We start from the raw sequence: 17,549 nt of genomic DNA on the forward strand, positions 1-17,549 counted from the left end.
AATAAAACAAAAGGTCTCAAACCAAATAGTCTGAAATGGTCAACAAGGAACCAAACTGAAGGATGTTAAGGGTGAGCCAAATCTTGCTTGTCCTTCTCAGGTGAGCAAATTCCCAGTGGAAGTTGGGCCAAAGCCCCCTTTCACTAACACCTAAAGCACAGCTTACAAGTTTAAGCACAACTAGAACTGTAAAGCATAAATACCTTCCTGAATAGCCCTCTCACAAGCCCTGAAAGTCAAAGGAAAAATATCTAGAAATGGCAATTTTCAGATCATCAATCTTTATTACAACTCAGGACAAGGAGACACAGTGTGTCACAACAGCATCGTTTCCTGAACGAGGCAGCGCAAGAGAAAGCGCGAGTGCTGGCTGGCTGGGTGCTTCAGAGCACTGCTCTACAACACAGCTCACTACCACGAGGCAGCCTGCCCATATTTCTTGGTGGCCAATCCTGACTGTCCAGATTTTTCACAAAATGTTTCCCCAACATCAAAACCACCGCAACAATGAGAAATTTTATTAGACGTTTACTATGGGTATTACTCCCCCCCTTTTATGTATTAAGGTCACAAAAGAATCTTAAACTCCAGATTTATCCTCCTCTCATCACATGCAACATTTCCTCCTCCACACACACATAAGAATCAAAGACCTCCCCAACAGTGGATTGTCAGACCTTTTTTAATAACAAACAGTTAAGCAAAAGTTTATCTAGCTTAATGCTGAATCTCTACTAAAATAAAATGCAAAGTCTGCACCATGCTATTTGGGCCAATTCCAAAAGAATTTCATTTAGAGCCATTTTTTCTATAGGATTTGAAGAAAAGCCGATTGCCAAGTTTCAGGGAGCTAGTGAGATATGCTGTGCAAGAAGATATATTTGCTGCATTTTAACAAAGCTGGTTTTTTCCACCTAGCAATAAACTTGGAAGAACACTACTAAAAGAATTAGTTCATAAATAAAAACAATAAAGTCTTACTGAATCCCATTAGAAGAAAAGTCCAATCCTGGTTCAATATAACCACCAAATTCATTTCAACAAGATATTCACTGAAAGAGAAGTAATCTACGTTCTACAGTAGTTTATTGTATGTACGTTTACCTTTTACTTTTGACACAAAAAACCAAACCAAACCACCAACAAAAACAAACAAACAAACAAACAAAAAAACCCCACACTTTTTTTCTGGTAAGTAACCAGTCACCCCTTACAGCCCTGAAATGCATCCATCTCATAAACATATATAGTCCTCCCATGCATAACATACACAAGAATGGGAAGTGCTATTATCTCTAATTTGGAAGACGAGACAAAGGTGTCAGGGCAGTACTAAAACATACAAAAAGACATGAGGATGTTCAAATTCAAAGAAATTGAAATTCAACTTCCAAAAACTGGAATTAGAATCTATCTGCAAAGTTTACATTGTAGGCACTGGTAAGGCTTTGAAATCATCACCGTTCTCCTATGTACTTTACTAAAAGATGGAATACAGCTTATTGTTCTATCTTGGAACTTCCATATCACTAAGCTTTTCCAGTGCCCACTAAATGGTGTATCACTGGTGTACAATGCAAGTATATAACCATGTGGGCCACACCGAACACTCACACCTTCAGGCATATAGGAAAGACAAATTAAGAAAACTGTATTCAGTAAATTACATTACTAAATTCAATTTGATCATTTTGAAAGACTTCAGCGAAAAAACCCCAGCATTATAGAAAAGCAAAGAAAAAGGGAACGCCAGAAAATTTTATAAGAACTTAAATTGCTAGCTGGATAAAACAAAAGATCTTAAATTGGAGTAAGAAGGAGGGAACCTCTTCTCATTTTTGACTGATAAGTTACCTAATATTGAACACAAATGGCACTGGAAGATGAAAAACTTAACAAGCCAATAGTTCTTTTATTTTCTAAGTACTGCTATCCTACAAGACCTAAACTAACAAAGATTTAAAAATTATTTTCATAATGTGCAAATACTCTGTTTAGGTTTTAGCTGTTTTGAATGCTATGAAATAGAGATCCTATTTCTGAAGACATTTCAAGCTATGAATTACTTCTTGCTTGAAATGATAAATCAGTATGACAAAGCCATTACACTTCAAATGCTAGAAACGGCATCCTATGAGAAGAGTACATTATAGTGGGGGAACAAAAAAGATGAGGTGTTTCTCAAAATATACAACATTTTATGTTGAAAACTGATAGATTTAGGGGAAGAAATAAGAGAAGGTAAGAAAGAAACAAAATACGACTGGAAATAAGGGAACCGCAGACATTGGATTATTTCTGTAGTTGTGGATGCCTTCATCTCAGACTCCTGGGAAAGTTTCATTGGATTGTGGGCTATCTTGTGGATTTTACTCCGGGAGTTACTCACAGAAGTGTATATATGCCTCTCTTCAGGACAGTTAAAATGTGCATTAAATAACGTAAAACTACATGCACAAGACAGGTGATGAAACAGTAGCTGTATAGATGAATTTCACTTTACAACCTCTACCTAATCCTCAGGAGACCACAGCTCTGCTTACTGTGTGCTCATTTTAAATTCTACATTATGGTTAAAGTGAAGTTATCGATGCTTAGAACTCAATTCAAAGAAACATAAGGAAAAGATACATGCATGTCTGACTTGAAACCAACTTATGACATAGAATTGAAGTTAGAGCCGGGGGGGGGGGGGGGGGGGAGAGGGATTAGAGCCAGGGGGCAGTGGAGGAAGAAAAAAGAAAAAACAAAACAACCAAACCAAAAGTCTTTCACACACACAAAGCAGGAAATCCAGAACTGTCTTTTGTTTGAAAATGTCATTCTTCAGAATATTTGCAGGATATTCCAGCTCAGTAATTCACTGCCATGGACCAAGCCTGCCAGAAGTAGTAGCACGGACAGAGTCAGTGGATTTGGGCTATACATCTGGACTCTTCTTAAGTCCTTTCCAGCACAGATTCCTTCTACAACAACAGCTATCGTGATACAGCTACTGTGCTGAATCTTTCTTCCACACCATTTTCAAGTCCAATGGTGTCAAACCATCTAATGGATATAACCTGACAGACCTTGCTAAGATAGTATTTCTATATAGAGCAAAAGATCCAAGGAAACTCATTTACCTTCAAGATAAATAATTCAGAAACCTGATACCCAGTTTTGAAAAGTGACCTAGATGTCTTGGAGGGGAATATTGTAACACTACAGTGCCTACTCGTGCGAATCACTTCTAAAAATTAAGTCTGACTCTTAAATCACTTGGTTATTATTTTTAAAAGTGGCCTTCATTTCTTCATCAGCTACAAAAGCTCTCTTTTTTTATTAGACGTTTACTATGGGTAAACATCTTTTTTCTCTTTTTTTTTTTTTTCCTTTTTTTTCTTTTTTCTCTTTTTTCTCTTTTTTACAAAAGCCCTGCATATAGCATGTTACTCTGACTTGGATAATCTGTTTCCTTTATATGCACGTAGCATGACAAAGAAGTAGTACAGCATGGCATACTAGCTAGGACACTGCAGTGTGAATCAAAACTTGTACCTCTTCTTAATGTTGCTCTTCACCTGCATGCGACCTTGTAGAAAGTACTTCGCTATTCTGTCTACCCTTTGACTCTTTAGGTCACCAATTATTCCCTACAAAACAATTATACACAGAGATCAACTTCAGTTAAGTTTTTAAGTATTTCTGTAATAAAAAATAGCAACCAGCAACTACTGTGGACAGCAAACTCTACAGCAGGGAACTGGTAATCTAAGAATTCTTCTCCTGGCATGTATTTAGATATTAAAATCTGGTCACATATTTTTCAGGTTCATTCCTCCTTTAATAAACATTTACCAATAGCCTCTCTCCTCTTCCTTACAATTCAATGTTAAAATCACTTTAAAATGTCAAAGGCTCAGACAGTGAAGTGGAAAAATAATTATTTGAATGCAGTCAGCCACTGTATCTTCTTAGTCTAAAATTAATGGGAGGAAATGGAAGATTGTCACTGAATTTTAATGAATTCATTAGTTAATTACTGTAAAGCCCCGTGAAAGTGCTAAGAATGATTATTACTTTTATTCCCAAGAAAATTTTTATAATGGCAGAGATGGACCTCCCACAATGACTTTTCTCTAGGTTCAAAACACACGACTGGTGCAAAATGACATTTATTAATTCTCTGCATAATTCAAGTATGGACTAACCATCAGAGTGAGATATGGATATATTACCATACAAATAGCAGCTTTTTCCTTTGTTAATAGGTTCATTTAACTGAAGAGGGTTAGCTGTGCTATAGGGTACTGCTCAACAGGAACAACGGGGGTAAGTTAGCCAAAATGTGAACTGCATTTGCTGCATACTGAGCCCCATTAAGCCCTAACATAAACTAACAGAACTCTCTCAGAAGATTCACTGAAGCAAAAGTGTCCTTCTGCCAGGCTGCATTTGGCCCACCATACCTAATTCTGTTGAATTTAATAAGATAAACATGTCTTTTCATTTCCTGACTGCAGATAAGGCTGACAAAATATTTTGGAATCAGTCACCAATTTTAAGACCTAATCTTTCAGCCAGCCAGGCAAATGGAAAAGAGAAGCTTTTCTCATTAAGTAATGTCTAAGGGAAAGTTTAAATCTGTATTCCCATAAAACATCTTGGTATTTGTTGCTGCAGGACCCAAGCATGCAGCAATGCATTGTGCATTTTAAAAGCTGTCTCACAGAAAGAGATGTGTATGTTCATGGAAAACAGAACCTTTTTTCTGTAAATGTTTACACAGGAACCTTTGGCAGAGAAATTCCCTGACATTCAGAAATGTTTGTCACAGGATCTCTTTGTTTCTTTTGCATTCTAATCATCTCCTGCTCCAAGATGAGTACTAGCATCTACTATTTTAAGTTAGTAATGATTCAGACATTGCTTACACTAACTTTTCTAAAGATTAATTCATCAATTGACTTGGTTTGTTTACATAAATTGTCTTTCTTGCCTAATTTCCCACAGTATGTAGTAGAACAATGACGTGAGAAGCTCTTCAAAACTGGACCAGTTGCTTACTATACTGAGACTGGGAGCTGGCTGCCTGGCAGCTCTGTAATGAGAACACAGCCTTCCAGTCGCTATTCACGATTAACGCAGAGGAAGACGTACCTGTAGCACCTACTGCTTCTACGGCTTCCAGTGCAGAAGGAAAGCCCATCTTTTGCATTGTCACGGTATTGATTTGAATCGATCCCCCCAGAAAGGGACAGTGAGCCCTGTGCATCACAGTTGAAAGCCTGACAGTTAAAGCCAGAGACAAAACTTCCCCCCAGTTCAGCCCCTTTCTTTCATCTCTACTCTGCCAAGTCCAGTGCCTAACAAAGTTGGTCAAACTTTCTGAAGTGCCCAAGTTGAAAAATATAAACCTGACAACCACGGCTGAAACTGAGAAACAATGATAGGGACGTCACACCTTTTCCATCTCATCTCCTATTTTTCCTAGCAGCTCGTGCAAGAGAAACCTGCACTTCACTGCTCCCTCCTGCCCGCATATCACCCGCACACTTCCCAAAGGCATCAGCAACAGCACGAGAGCCATATGGATCCAAACCACAAATGCCACTGCCACAGGGAGAATACTACACACAGAAAGGGCACTCTGCAGGAGAATCACCTTTTGCAGAATCGTCCCACAGGGAGATGACAGCGAACAGAGAAGAGGGCAAGGAGATGTGAAACAAATGGCAGAAAAGAAAACCAGAGGGAAGGTTAAGTGGAGTAGGACAGTACATTTTCTTCCTTCAAGTTTAAACAAAAGAGAAAAGAGAAGGCAAAAACCCAGGGAGAAGGCCTGGCTTATGAATTAAAAGAAAAACCAAAGTCCCTTCCAAAATAATAGCTTTCTCACTCCAAGGCTGTGAACTTAAATATAAAAGCAAGCCTCAAAAGGCTTTACTCCCCATGGCCTGTTTTAATTCTTCAAACCAAAAAATAAGAAAAAAAAAAGGAAAAAAGAGGGATCAAGAAGCTAAGCTGTACATTTGCTTGGCAAACCAGTAATGACACAGACCTCAAAAAAATAAACCCAAAAACCAGCCCCCCAAAAGCACCTATAAAATGAACTGTGCTTCCAGATCTTCCTCTGCTCACTGCAGTCGCATTCAAGGAGGACTCCCCGTTTCAGAGACACGGTATTCATAATCTCCAAAATACTCTCCTTAGCAGGTTACTTTTGAAATTTGAGAAACTGAGTGAACAATGTTCTGAAGTACAATCTCCTGCTGTTTCTGAAGCAGGTAAATCCGATCAGATCTTTGAAAAGGAAAAAAAACCCGAAAAAGATAAAAAATACTTTCTTACTGCTGGCATCCTTCATAGTGGATAACTCATGACTAACTGGAGATCAGAAATGAACACCAGCCCCCATTGACGGCAATTTCCATTTAAAATTGTGTAATAATGTATCACACTTAACTACATGAATGAAAATCTCATTTACACCTGAAGATTGCTTTGTACTTGTAAAAGTACTATTTCAGTGTGTTCTAATAAATTTAGTTTGCAAATTAAGAGAGGTAGACTGAAAATGTAATATAGATTTACTAAAATCTCGGGTGTAAATTTAAACATTAAGCTAATGTAAAAATGTAAAACATGAATACCAGGACACTTGCAATAGCTATATGCAAGTCAGTACAAATTGCAGGTGCTCGAAATATAGTCACTAAATATAAAAATTATTACAATAGAAAAACATCAATAAACACAAAACAAATAACCTACGAAGAATAAAACATTAACCTTGGCATGGTATTCATATGCTCATTGGCATTAGTGCCAGGAATAATAAATGGAGGGAAACAGCAACCAAAAAAGAAGGTATGTGCACTTCCCCTAATTTATTTCTTTCCAGATTAATACAGGTCTTTATTTTAGAAAAACAAAACAAGGAAATTACCTATTTGTTTTAAGACCAAGACTTTGCAGCAGTAACATTTAAAACTCATGTGAATAGTTCAAAAGAAAATAATGATCTTGTTACAGTTACTCAAGTTTCTGGAAGCCTCAAATACTATAAATTCAAAGAAAAAAAACTTATACTATCAATAACAACTACCGTACAATGCTGTAATATGTATTATAAATAACACAAATAGAACCAGGTCTATGCCTGTTTCTCATCATGACAAAAGGCATTAGCAAGAAAAGTAACAAAAACACTGGAACGGGCAAGGACTTAAATCTCATGTTCAGAGAATGAAAGATGGAAAGAGGTGTGAAACACGTGCTACATATTTTCTGAAATCCTTTCTACAGGTTATTTATTCCTAGGGAGCATTGCATGCAAAGAGGATGATTTGTTTCTCAGGAGTACATTTGATCTTGCCAATGATTCCTCTGTTGTTACTTAAAACACCTTTTGGGAATGGATTGTCTAGAGAAACCAATCCAGTTGACAGCTCTGCCTCAAGCACAAAAGGAGCAGTCGTTTCTCTTGTAGTCTTAGTTTGATAACGTACCTGTTTTACAAAAAATTCAAATCGCCAATTCCTTTCCATAGCATTTTTTTTGTCTGTTCTGTGCACTTCAGGCAATTGCAGGGCATATTCTACATGCGCTATGCCTTCAGTTCAAGCATACACATTATTTTATCCTTCCCAGCTTCTGAAAAAGTCATAGCTTTTTTAGCTGTTGGTTTTTTTTTAAATTTCCTCAAGTAAAAGCGCAAGGAAGCTAAACCTACACGCAAGACTGGAGCTTTAGCATTCTGCACTGCTGCAGTCCATTACAAGAACAATTTAAAATATTTTATGTGTTAGAGACTGCACCAAGAATTCCAAGGAAGCTTTCAGATGGAGCCAGCCTTGATCTTACCTGTCCTGTATCCTGTGTTGTTGAGGTATACTGCAAACGTACGTATTTCATGCTGAGCCTGCCAGGACGGAGAAGAACAGTTCTCATTGTTGGTGTAAGTGTTGTGGTTGTGGACGTACTTCCCCGTAAGAATAGAGGAGCGAGATGGGCAGCACATGGGTGTTGTCACGAAGGCATTGATGAAATGAGCACCTCCGTGTTCCATGATCCGCCTTGTTTTATTCATCACTTGCATAGAACCTGGAAGAAGGAAACCATCTCAAAATTATTTTCTTGTTTCAGTCACAAGAGCTAACAGAGAGTGCTCACATGTTACATCAGAGACCAGAATGAAGTGCAGGTAGTAAGGGCACTGTCATCTCATAGCGAACCCAAATCCAAGATTATTCTGTCCCCCTCTAGTGAAGTTCTCCCATTGTTTTAAGGACCAAATATGATGTCCTAAATCAAGATGTGACTCAAATCTGTTGACATAGATCATAATGCTTTTTTATTTCTCTCTAAGCTCAAGATTTACCACTGTAACGATCTGCACCATCTGTGCAGCCTTTCTGGAGCAACTAGTACTGTTCCAGTAGGTTAAAGGGAAGAACCAGTGTGAATTAGGCTGAAACAATGTGGCCTGAGGGTGAAATTAACTTTGTGCAGCAACCCTGACCAAAGTTTGCGTACTCCTGAGGCATTATTTAATCCCTGGTTTCAGAGGATGCCTGATGCCTTTTGTGCCAGCCTTCCTCAAACTGCTGAGGGTTGTTATCACAGAACCATTGAGTTTGGACGATTATTTAGTCCAACCCCCTGCTCAAGCAGGGTCTGCTAGAGTTGTTCTCTAGATAAAACGTTCTTTTCCCTAATGTGAGGTATTAGCAGGTATTGATTTCTGTAACTTGCACTGAACCAAAGACAAAGTAAAGCCCTCGTAATAATTTCCATAACAATCCCACAGAGTTCCATCTACCCACCTGATCCGTTTTGACAACTGTTACCTAAAATTCTCTAGATTTTCTTGGGCTTGGTTCTGCAGAATCAGATTTTTAGATGACTACTGGGGACAGGTAACACCGTGTAATTTATAACCATCATTTAAAAACAAACAAGCAAGTTTAATTGGCAGGGACTTGGATGAATTGGGGTAACGGGAGTAAAAGTCTTATTGCCAACAATTACTAAAAGCCCCACTGCTGCCAAATGGCTGTTCTGTTTCCTATTTAAGAAAAGGCCTTGGACAAAGACTGGGTCTTTACCATAGACATACACCTAGAGAAATGTGGATCCATACCAAAGTTCCTCCTGCACGCAGAAACACCAAGGATCAGAAGAAAAGAAGACTTTAGTGTCCCTCATCAGAATGAGTTATACTGATCTAGGAAGAATTTCCATTTTCCAAAGTACCCGTCATCAGCATGAGCTTGCAAAGGAGAGTGAACGTTTCCAGCACCAACCCTCCCTTCTTGTTATGAGCAGGGAAAGCCAACAGACAACACGGAGATGAAGGTATGGGCTCATGCTGGAGTAGGGTTGGGGCTAACTTACGCGAGGGTGAGTTGGGTTAATAGTTCAGCTTTAATCAATGCATCCTGCAACCATCTGGCACAAACTGTATGTTGTTTCTGTCAATAATGGATTTAGGTTTCTTCTAAGCTCTTTAGGCAAGGATTTCATTATGAAATTGCAACAGTAAGTCGGTTTGATACAGGGCACATTGATATAACCAGGAGTCAAAACCTAGAGGGAAAATGGTCATAAGCCACATATGAAATCTGACTCTCTGGCACCATGAAGGATGGCTAATTGCTACTGTAGGTCACTTCACCTAAAAAATTGCCATGGTATTAGTTTTCTTGAGATCATTTTATTGGAATGAATATAAAAAAAAATTAAAAATTTGTTTGTGCATTTCTCAGGTCAGATGACATCTATGTCATACCATTTTGTGACAAGAACCAAGACAGGTTATTGCACTCCACCTGTAGAACTTCCTAAACTTTACATATTCAAAAAGAAGTTCCTGGAGAAAGCAAGATTTTTTGTTTCTGTAACTGTAGGATGGGTGTTAGTGCTCAAAGGCACTACAAAGGCACTAACACCACCAGTTAACAATTATATCAGTCGATTATACATTATGTGAGCCTGAAAACTGTGGCCGTTTCCTCTGTGCTGTCTTATGAGCTAGCCCAAGCATAAATAGACAGACTGAAAGAATGTTTTGTCATCCCAATATTAAAACACAATTTAACAATGCCTTTAAATGACAGAGGCATCTGTGCACAAATAACAGTACATGTTAAGACTCCCCTTGGGGACAGTAACCTTCTTTAATAAAACTGCTGTAATGACAAGGTCCTATATATCAACAGTCTTTAATACAAAAACATATGATCTAATCCGCTTCCCCAGCTTGAGAACTAATAGAGAGTGACAGATCAGTGGAAGGTAAAAACCCAGCATTCTCTTCTGTACAGTCTTAAATAGGCCAGCTTTAAATATTTTAAACAGCATTAAACCAGCCAACCAAAACTTATTTTCTTCAGCTTGCCTCCAATACAAACATAGAATTGTGAGAAAAAGTAGAAATTGGTCTTTCCGTAGCAGAAGATTAGTTATGTGTTAATCAGCAACTGGAACCTCACCAAATCACCTCTGGAGTTGGAAAACCTTCTAGAGTTTCATTAGTGGATGTACCAAGGGAAGTCATGCCTTGAAGTTTCACTATTTAATTCCGAAAATGTTCTGTTACCTGTCTAAACCCACCGATACTAAATAAAAGTAATTTAGTAGTTAAATGTGAAATTTCTACACTATTAAAAAATAATCTGTTGGACTACTGTGAAAATATGAAAGTTTAATCAATTTGATGCATTCAAGCTGTTCCCTGAGCAAAGTGATGCAAAAGCTAGGTTGAAATTCCACTTGAGATGTGTGTGGTATCCTTAACTTTGCTTAGTATGTCTTCTCAGTTCACTTTAGGGATAAGGCTGACATTTTCACTAATATTAATGGAGAAAATATACCAGTTGTTTATGAAATAATATTGACTTTCCCAATAGTTGTGCCTTGTTGTCAGAGGCCATAGTTTACATGGGTTTTCAGGAGCTTCAGCTGTTAAGAACTTGCATTAACTCCTAAGTCATTCAGTCGACTCTGAAGTACAATTTAAGAGGAGATGTCCATATGCAGGTAAGTTAACTGAACCCCACAATGTTAATTAACTGTCCCCTAAAGCCTTTTATTTTTATCCTATTCGAACCACATTAGATACCCTTTTCACATCTTCATTTCCTTGTTTTCTCCTCATGCTGAATTTTAACAAAGGTTTAAGGCCCTAATCTCCACGTATGATAACTAAGAAAAATTATCTTATGTGCCACTTTTGTAGATTTTCAGAGGAAGACGTAGGAACATACAAATCACCTCTCACTCAGATTTCTCTAACATGGCTGAAGTATCTTCTAAATAATCAGATCTTTCTCCAACTATAAGTTTATGAAATAAGCTGGCTTGTAAAACCATAGTAATATGGTAGGCAAACCTAAATAAACTGGAGATGCTGAGTACATCACCATTATACTAACCTGGACTTAAATGGCTCTAAGGGGGACGGGACGGGACGGGGGGGGAAGTTCTTTATTTCCAATTACTTCTTTCTCCTCATCAGTATATTCCTCTTCTTTATATTTTGCTTGTCAGTATAACTGTTTTGATTAGAGTCAATCAAGTATGTATTTCAGTAGTTCTTAGTGTTCTCATTTGTCTTCTCCTATTTGTATCTGTTACAATATACACTCGTTCTCCCTTGACCTGGAGATTCTGCATCCTTTTCATCAGCCCCACATCAGTCTCTTTGTTTTTTCAATACAAGGCTGAGATTTGGTTTCCCAAGTGAAACTCACAATTAACAGTGCAAATTTATAAAATAAAAGGGGAGGGGGGGAAAAAAGGGAAAAAAATAATAGAAAAGCTGTACTCCTTTCCTGAAAGGACAACATTCTCCTTCTGGTAAACTCCACCTGCTACTGGTACGTTGTTAGATCTATCTAAAATTAAAAAAGGAAAGGCTGTTAAGAGGACTTGAGATTGTATTGTCTTGTCTTCCCTTTTGTCTCAAAGGTAGCCACAAAAGAACAAAAGCTACAACACCCATCAGTTACACAATATTATTAGAAACAGATGAAATCTTACAGTTATGCACAGCATTCTCTGCTACCTTGTCATTGCTTCCAAGTTTTCCTTAGCTTTATTTGTAATTCACATCTTGTTTCCATCTTCCTTAAATGCATTAACCACAATCCCCACAAATGGCAATGTTGATTAACTTGGACAAGTCACCAGACGACAGACAAGAATAAAAATTAATTCAAACAAATATTGGGTCTCACAAAGCCATTAGTGGCAAATGACGAATATCAAATCTCAGCTTCATCAAATGGATTTTCCCTAGTTAGACCCTAATTTGTATGGACACATGCCTATTATGCTTGAAATTGGAAAGCATCAGATTATCAAAGAGAAATATACTGCCCAAAGGACTTAGACAATTGCATCAGAAACAAGCAGGCTAGCATAAAATAGAAGATGATAAATTTTTTAGGACCACCTTCTGAGACTGCAAGATAATGTACTTTGGTTCTTTTGGATATACATTATTGAAACTACTTTACTTGTGATCCAAATAACCATTTAAAAAAAAAAAGTGATGACAACAACATCATCTTCTGATCCTACTAATTTGAATTGCATTTGTATTTGGTGGGGTTATGGACATAACAGGCTTTCTCACCATCTTTGAGAAGAATCTGACATCTGTGATGCTGCAGACATGCAGTAATACTGATAAAAAGCATTACTTTTTATCATCTGTAGCATCTGTAAGAATGCTGCCATGATGCTGTGATTAACTTCTCAACTGGATGAGTAAGTGTAGAAGTAATAAAAGCTGACTAACTTTACTATTGTGTTCTCTTCCTTCTGTGAGGTCTCTTTTCCCATTTTTCTCATCCATACTAGAAATTTGATCCAGTAACTGTCAAAAAAACCCACCAGACCATACATGCACAAGCTCTCATCTTTCAGATGGTGCAAGCTTTATTATACTCACTTAAAAGCATATTTCTGATGCAAAATTATTAATGTAAACTGGTTTGTATTAATAGCTTCTCCTAACTACAGACAACATTTGGTAAACACAAGCTTGTTCAGGTAACGGAACAACCCCCAAAATCCGGCAGTTAATTCATTATTCCAAATCATTAGGCAAAGCATATGTTTAATCTTCATCTCCTTTCTTCAACAATTAACACAGGGCTGAATAACACAGTAGAACCTTTTCATACTAAGTGATTTCGGTCAGTAATTAACTAGACATCTAAATGGACAATACCAAGAATAGTACGACTATGTTAGGTAACATTTAAGTAATTAAAATTAAAATTGTCTATGTAATGAATGCCTGCAATTACACAAAAAAATTTGTGTAATTACATGGTGCAATAATCAGTTATGAATTTAAACCTACTGCTTTGGCATGTAGCTTCCCTGGTTATACTTGCAATTGCCCGAAGCATAGTTTAGGTCTCTAGATGAAGACAGATAGGCAGGAATCTCACGTTTCCACAGAAACAGGAAGTTTGACAGTTTAAGTTGAGACTAATTTCTGCTGTCCCTGAATTGCATGCAGACAGAAAATACTTTCTACATAAGGGTAAGTTTACAATTCTGCTACTTGCTCTTCCTATCACTTTTCACACTGAAAAAAAAAAAAAAGGTAATTATTTTGAACGCAAGAACCTAGCTTCAAGTAAAAGCAGTGCCATACTAATTAGCTAAAATTCTCCTTATGTTGGGCTCTTACCAAGTTCTACATCCTGATCATCAGTAAGAACAAGGATGATGTTTGGGCGGATGTTTCTACGGTCTCTTTGAAATCTTCCCTTCAGACGCTGATTTAACAGGAAAGCTGAACTTCCATCCAACAGTGATAAAACAGTCATCATGAATAATCCAAGGACAATACTATGCTGTGCCATATTGTGCTGATTTACTGTTCTCTCTGAACAAGGTAGGTTAATGGCTTCTATTTCTTTTTTGTTTGCAGGTCTCCTATAAGGGAGAGGGAAACAAGTATTTATTTATACCTTGACCCCCCTGCCCCCCAAGGAACAGCATGGTTCTCTTCGAAGTAGTGAAAAGCAATATACTTGAAATAATCTAACTCCTAAGTAAAACAAAAACAAAACCCCACAAAAAATCCCAACCACACAATGACAAAACAACGGAATGTTTTTCTAGTGCCAGCTAGAAGCAGAAATTTGAAAAATTCACAGTTCATAAGCTGTTACCAACGTAGGCAATGAAGTTTTGCTCTATGCTTAAACTTAGCAGGAAGTTCAAGGATTTAGCACGGTATCAAACTCTCACTTTTGTTTTGATACATATAAAAAGCGATTTTCTTCCTTAAGGTTCTGGGATGTTTCAAAATGACATTTTTGTTTACTTCATCAAAAATGCAGATGCTCAAGACCTCCCCTCCCCCCCCCACGTCTATCCACATTTTCAAACAGGACTGTGGTAAAATCTACCAAGTTAACAACACGTTTGAAAATTCACAGAGGATCCTCAGATAGAAACTTGTTACACACTGATATAACTTACAAATTTCATTAGAGTGCAGAGCTGCCCAGATCTTGGAACTATGGCATGATACCGTTTGAAGTCTACTAGAGCTTTGATGTTAGAATCATTAGCGTGATATCCCTTCAGCATTTCTGTTGGTTTCCAAGATTAATTAAAAAAAATAAAATTATTATTAATGAACGCATTTGAAGGCCCATTACTGCAAATGTTTGGGAATGGATGCACCAAAATGATCTGCACTGCCTACGCCTTCTCTCCATCAGAAATATAATGCCCCAAAATAGGTTGTGCAAAACAGAGCACGTCTAACTGGCACTGCTCCTGTCAATGAGCCAGTAAAAAATTCTTCGTGATTCCTACAAAGAGATTCCAAGAAATGAGCAAGCATGCTGAGGAATTTTTGAAATCATAGTTTTGATTGGTGATCTTCTGGTATAAAGGGATTTTCTCTTTCTTTCAGAAGTCAAAGTAACAGTATGAAACTGGATTGAAAATATCAAGTACTAATTATTTCATCAGATCCAGTGATCAATGAGTCAGTTCTTGATGAATTCCCTACTTGCTGCCTGCTTTTCCTGGATTTGTGCCAACGATCTCTTGTAATGCAGTGAAAAAAAATCAATTAAAAATGACACGAGGGAGACTATCTGCTTTTTGTAAAGACCAGAAATGCCTGGCTAGAAAGAACTTAGCACTGTGTGTTTTACCCAAAGAAATACATTGGCTGTTCTGTCCTTAAAGCCACATGGGAAAACATTTTTCCTCCAGTAGATTATTTCTTAGCCACATTATTACTTCATCTCTGTCAGCGTCTGTTCTTTGAGATAAACTTTGATTAAGAAAGTTCTCATGCAATAGCAAAACCACTGGTCTGAAAAATTATACTCTGCTTCTATGCTTATTTAAGAAATGCATATTGAATTTTCATATAAGTCAACAGATACGTAGCTATAGTATGATGCAATATTTATTAAGGCTGCTTTCCAGAAATGTACACTACTAGGGTTTTGAGGAAATGAAAAATCCTTCTTCCTTACTAGTCTCTCCAGTGAGTTTCACAGGCAGGTGAAATTAACTTTTTTCATAGTAACTAAAAATCGATTTTAAATATCCTAGCACTTGTTCCAATGGGTTGAGAAAAAGTCCAACTTCCTAAGTTTACATACACATACAGCTTTAGTACCTCTGCTGCTGCTCAGAGATTCGCCACACTATAGCAGAAGAAACACCGACAAATCCTATCAATTCTCATTCCTTGTACTCCGAATTCCATCTGCAGCAGTACAACTAGGAAGAACCATGTCAGATTCAATGCATTGCTACCGTCCAGAGTAGTCAAAAGCAGCTTGAAAGGCAAACCTGGATCTGGTTCAAAAGGGGAGGGGGGGGGAAAAAAAAAAAGTTAGTTTAGCAGGCACATATTCCTGGACACCAGCCTTCCGCAGGAGAGGGCAGAGACATAGCTTCTGCTCTTCAGAAATTACTCCATACGTACTTCTGTTTGGAAAAAAAAATAATAAACTGACAACACAGTTGTTTTCATTACACACATTTTTCTGAAGGTCTAAAAGTTAATGTAGTCTTTTTTCAGCTCTATACTAGCCAATAGCTTCTTGGAATAATAGCATTTGCTGACTTTTTTTGCAGCATTTAGAAGGCTGTCCATTCTTGTTACATCTGCCCATAACTACACTCACTGTAGAGTACTGTGCACTTTAGTCTTCCTTGCATTTTTCTCACTTATTTTAAACAAATGCATGGAAGTAACCTCATGACCTCACTGCCTCTCTCTCCCCTCAGCCTGTCTTTTCCTCACAGTTTACTGCCCCTCACTCACTTCATTGCAACTAAAACCAGAAGTTGTCCCCAGCTCAGAGAGCTACTTACCTATCTATAAAATACTTCACATGTTCAGGGATGTACATAAACTGCTATTCCACAGTTATTTTATCCACACTTGTATATTTATGGTTAAAAGAATTAGCTACCTCTGAGAAGATACTGGGGGTGGAGGAGAGAATTTCACATCAAATACAACAGGCATCTTCTACAAAACCTGTTATCTCCTTCTCACCCCTCTCCTCAATGAAGATTTTTCAACTATTCAGATGTGTTATGTTCCTGTTATCAGGGTAAGTACTGCTGGGAACCAGCTCAAAGTATATAATTATGTGCAAAACTCATAGCAGTAACTAGGTAAGAAAATTAAGGCAATTTTAGAAAATAAGCTATTTCTTGAAGTATGTATTCATAAAAGACAGACATGCCATAACTAACAGCATATATGCAGTAAAATCTAAAAGCCAGCTTCAAATAGTTTTCAGAATAGCAACAGAAAAGTCTCTTGCACGGATTGCCAGCGGTCAAATACAGATTGATTTTTTTAACCCTAGTCTTCGGTGAACTTCAAGAAATATGACATAAAGCCTCTATTAACAGTTCTTTCCCTATTTCTGTCAACAAGTTTAATCTGCAACTCATAGATAAAGGCAGAAGAGTTCCACAGCAGTGCCCCAATCTGCCTTCACTTTTAATATAGCACCCTCTGCAATGATGCATTTTGATCTGAGTGGTACAGATGGTCCACTGCTTTATGTGCCTCTGCAGGCCGTCCAGCAATATTAAAGATGCTTAATCCATAGTGGCTCTCATGAGAATTAGGTATGCCTCTTATTTTCTCCCAGATTACACACATGAACTTGACAAGTCTAGTCGCTCATATTTTATAGTTAGGAAAGTGCTATCAGAGATTTATGAAATGTTCTTCAGCTGGGGCATCTAGCTGAGCTTTATTAAGCTTACAAAACCTCCTACCGGGCTGCTTTAAAGAAAGTCTGGTCCTCTTATTTTCTATGGTTTACGGTTGAGTTTAACAAGTCTCTGACTCCCTTCATAGCCTGAATTAGATACAGCTGCCTCTTTCTGTTCTTAACTCCTGCTAGAATGGGAAATAAGTATAGAGCCAAACTTAATTCTCCTGTGTGACAACACAGAACATTACACCAAGTCACATTATAAATGCTGAGGAGATAAAACCAGACTTCAGTACATTTATTCTATTTATAAAAAAA

At 37.6% G+C, this 17,549-nt stretch overlaps 1 protein-coding gene across 19 annotated transcripts in view; it reads right to left on the reverse strand.

Annotated features, from left to right (window-relative positions):
- The window catches only part of SULF2 (sulfatase 2), a 163,606-nt gene that overhangs the window by 52,295 nt on the left and 93,762 nt on the right, over positions 1–17,549 (reverse strand). For 12 of the 19 annotated variants that reach the window (XR_008734083.1, XM_055721674.1, XM_055721675.1 and 9 more), the window contains 3 exons: positions 15,662–15,843; positions 13,697–13,944; positions 7,849–8,088 (listed from right to left, as the gene is read on the reverse strand). Coding sequence is in view for 18 of the 19 variants with exons in the window: in XM_055721674.1 (XP_055577649.1) it covers positions 7,849–8,088; positions 13,697–13,871 (415 nt within the window). In the remaining variant the exon portion in view is untranslated. Of the gene's footprint in view, positions 1–7,848; positions 8,089–13,696; positions 13,945–14,496; positions 14,592–15,661; positions 15,844–17,549 lie in introns of those variants that run through there. The other 7 variants (XM_055721682.1, XM_055721679.1, XM_055721678.1 and 4 more) reach the window with 2 other exon arrangements.

The sequence above is a fragment of the Falco cherrug genome, chromosome 10 (genome assembly GCF_023634085.1).
Source record: "Falco cherrug isolate bFalChe1 chromosome 10, bFalChe1.pri, whole genome shotgun sequence".
NCBI lineage: Eukaryota > Metazoa > Chordata > Aves > Falconiformes > Falconidae > Falco > Falco cherrug.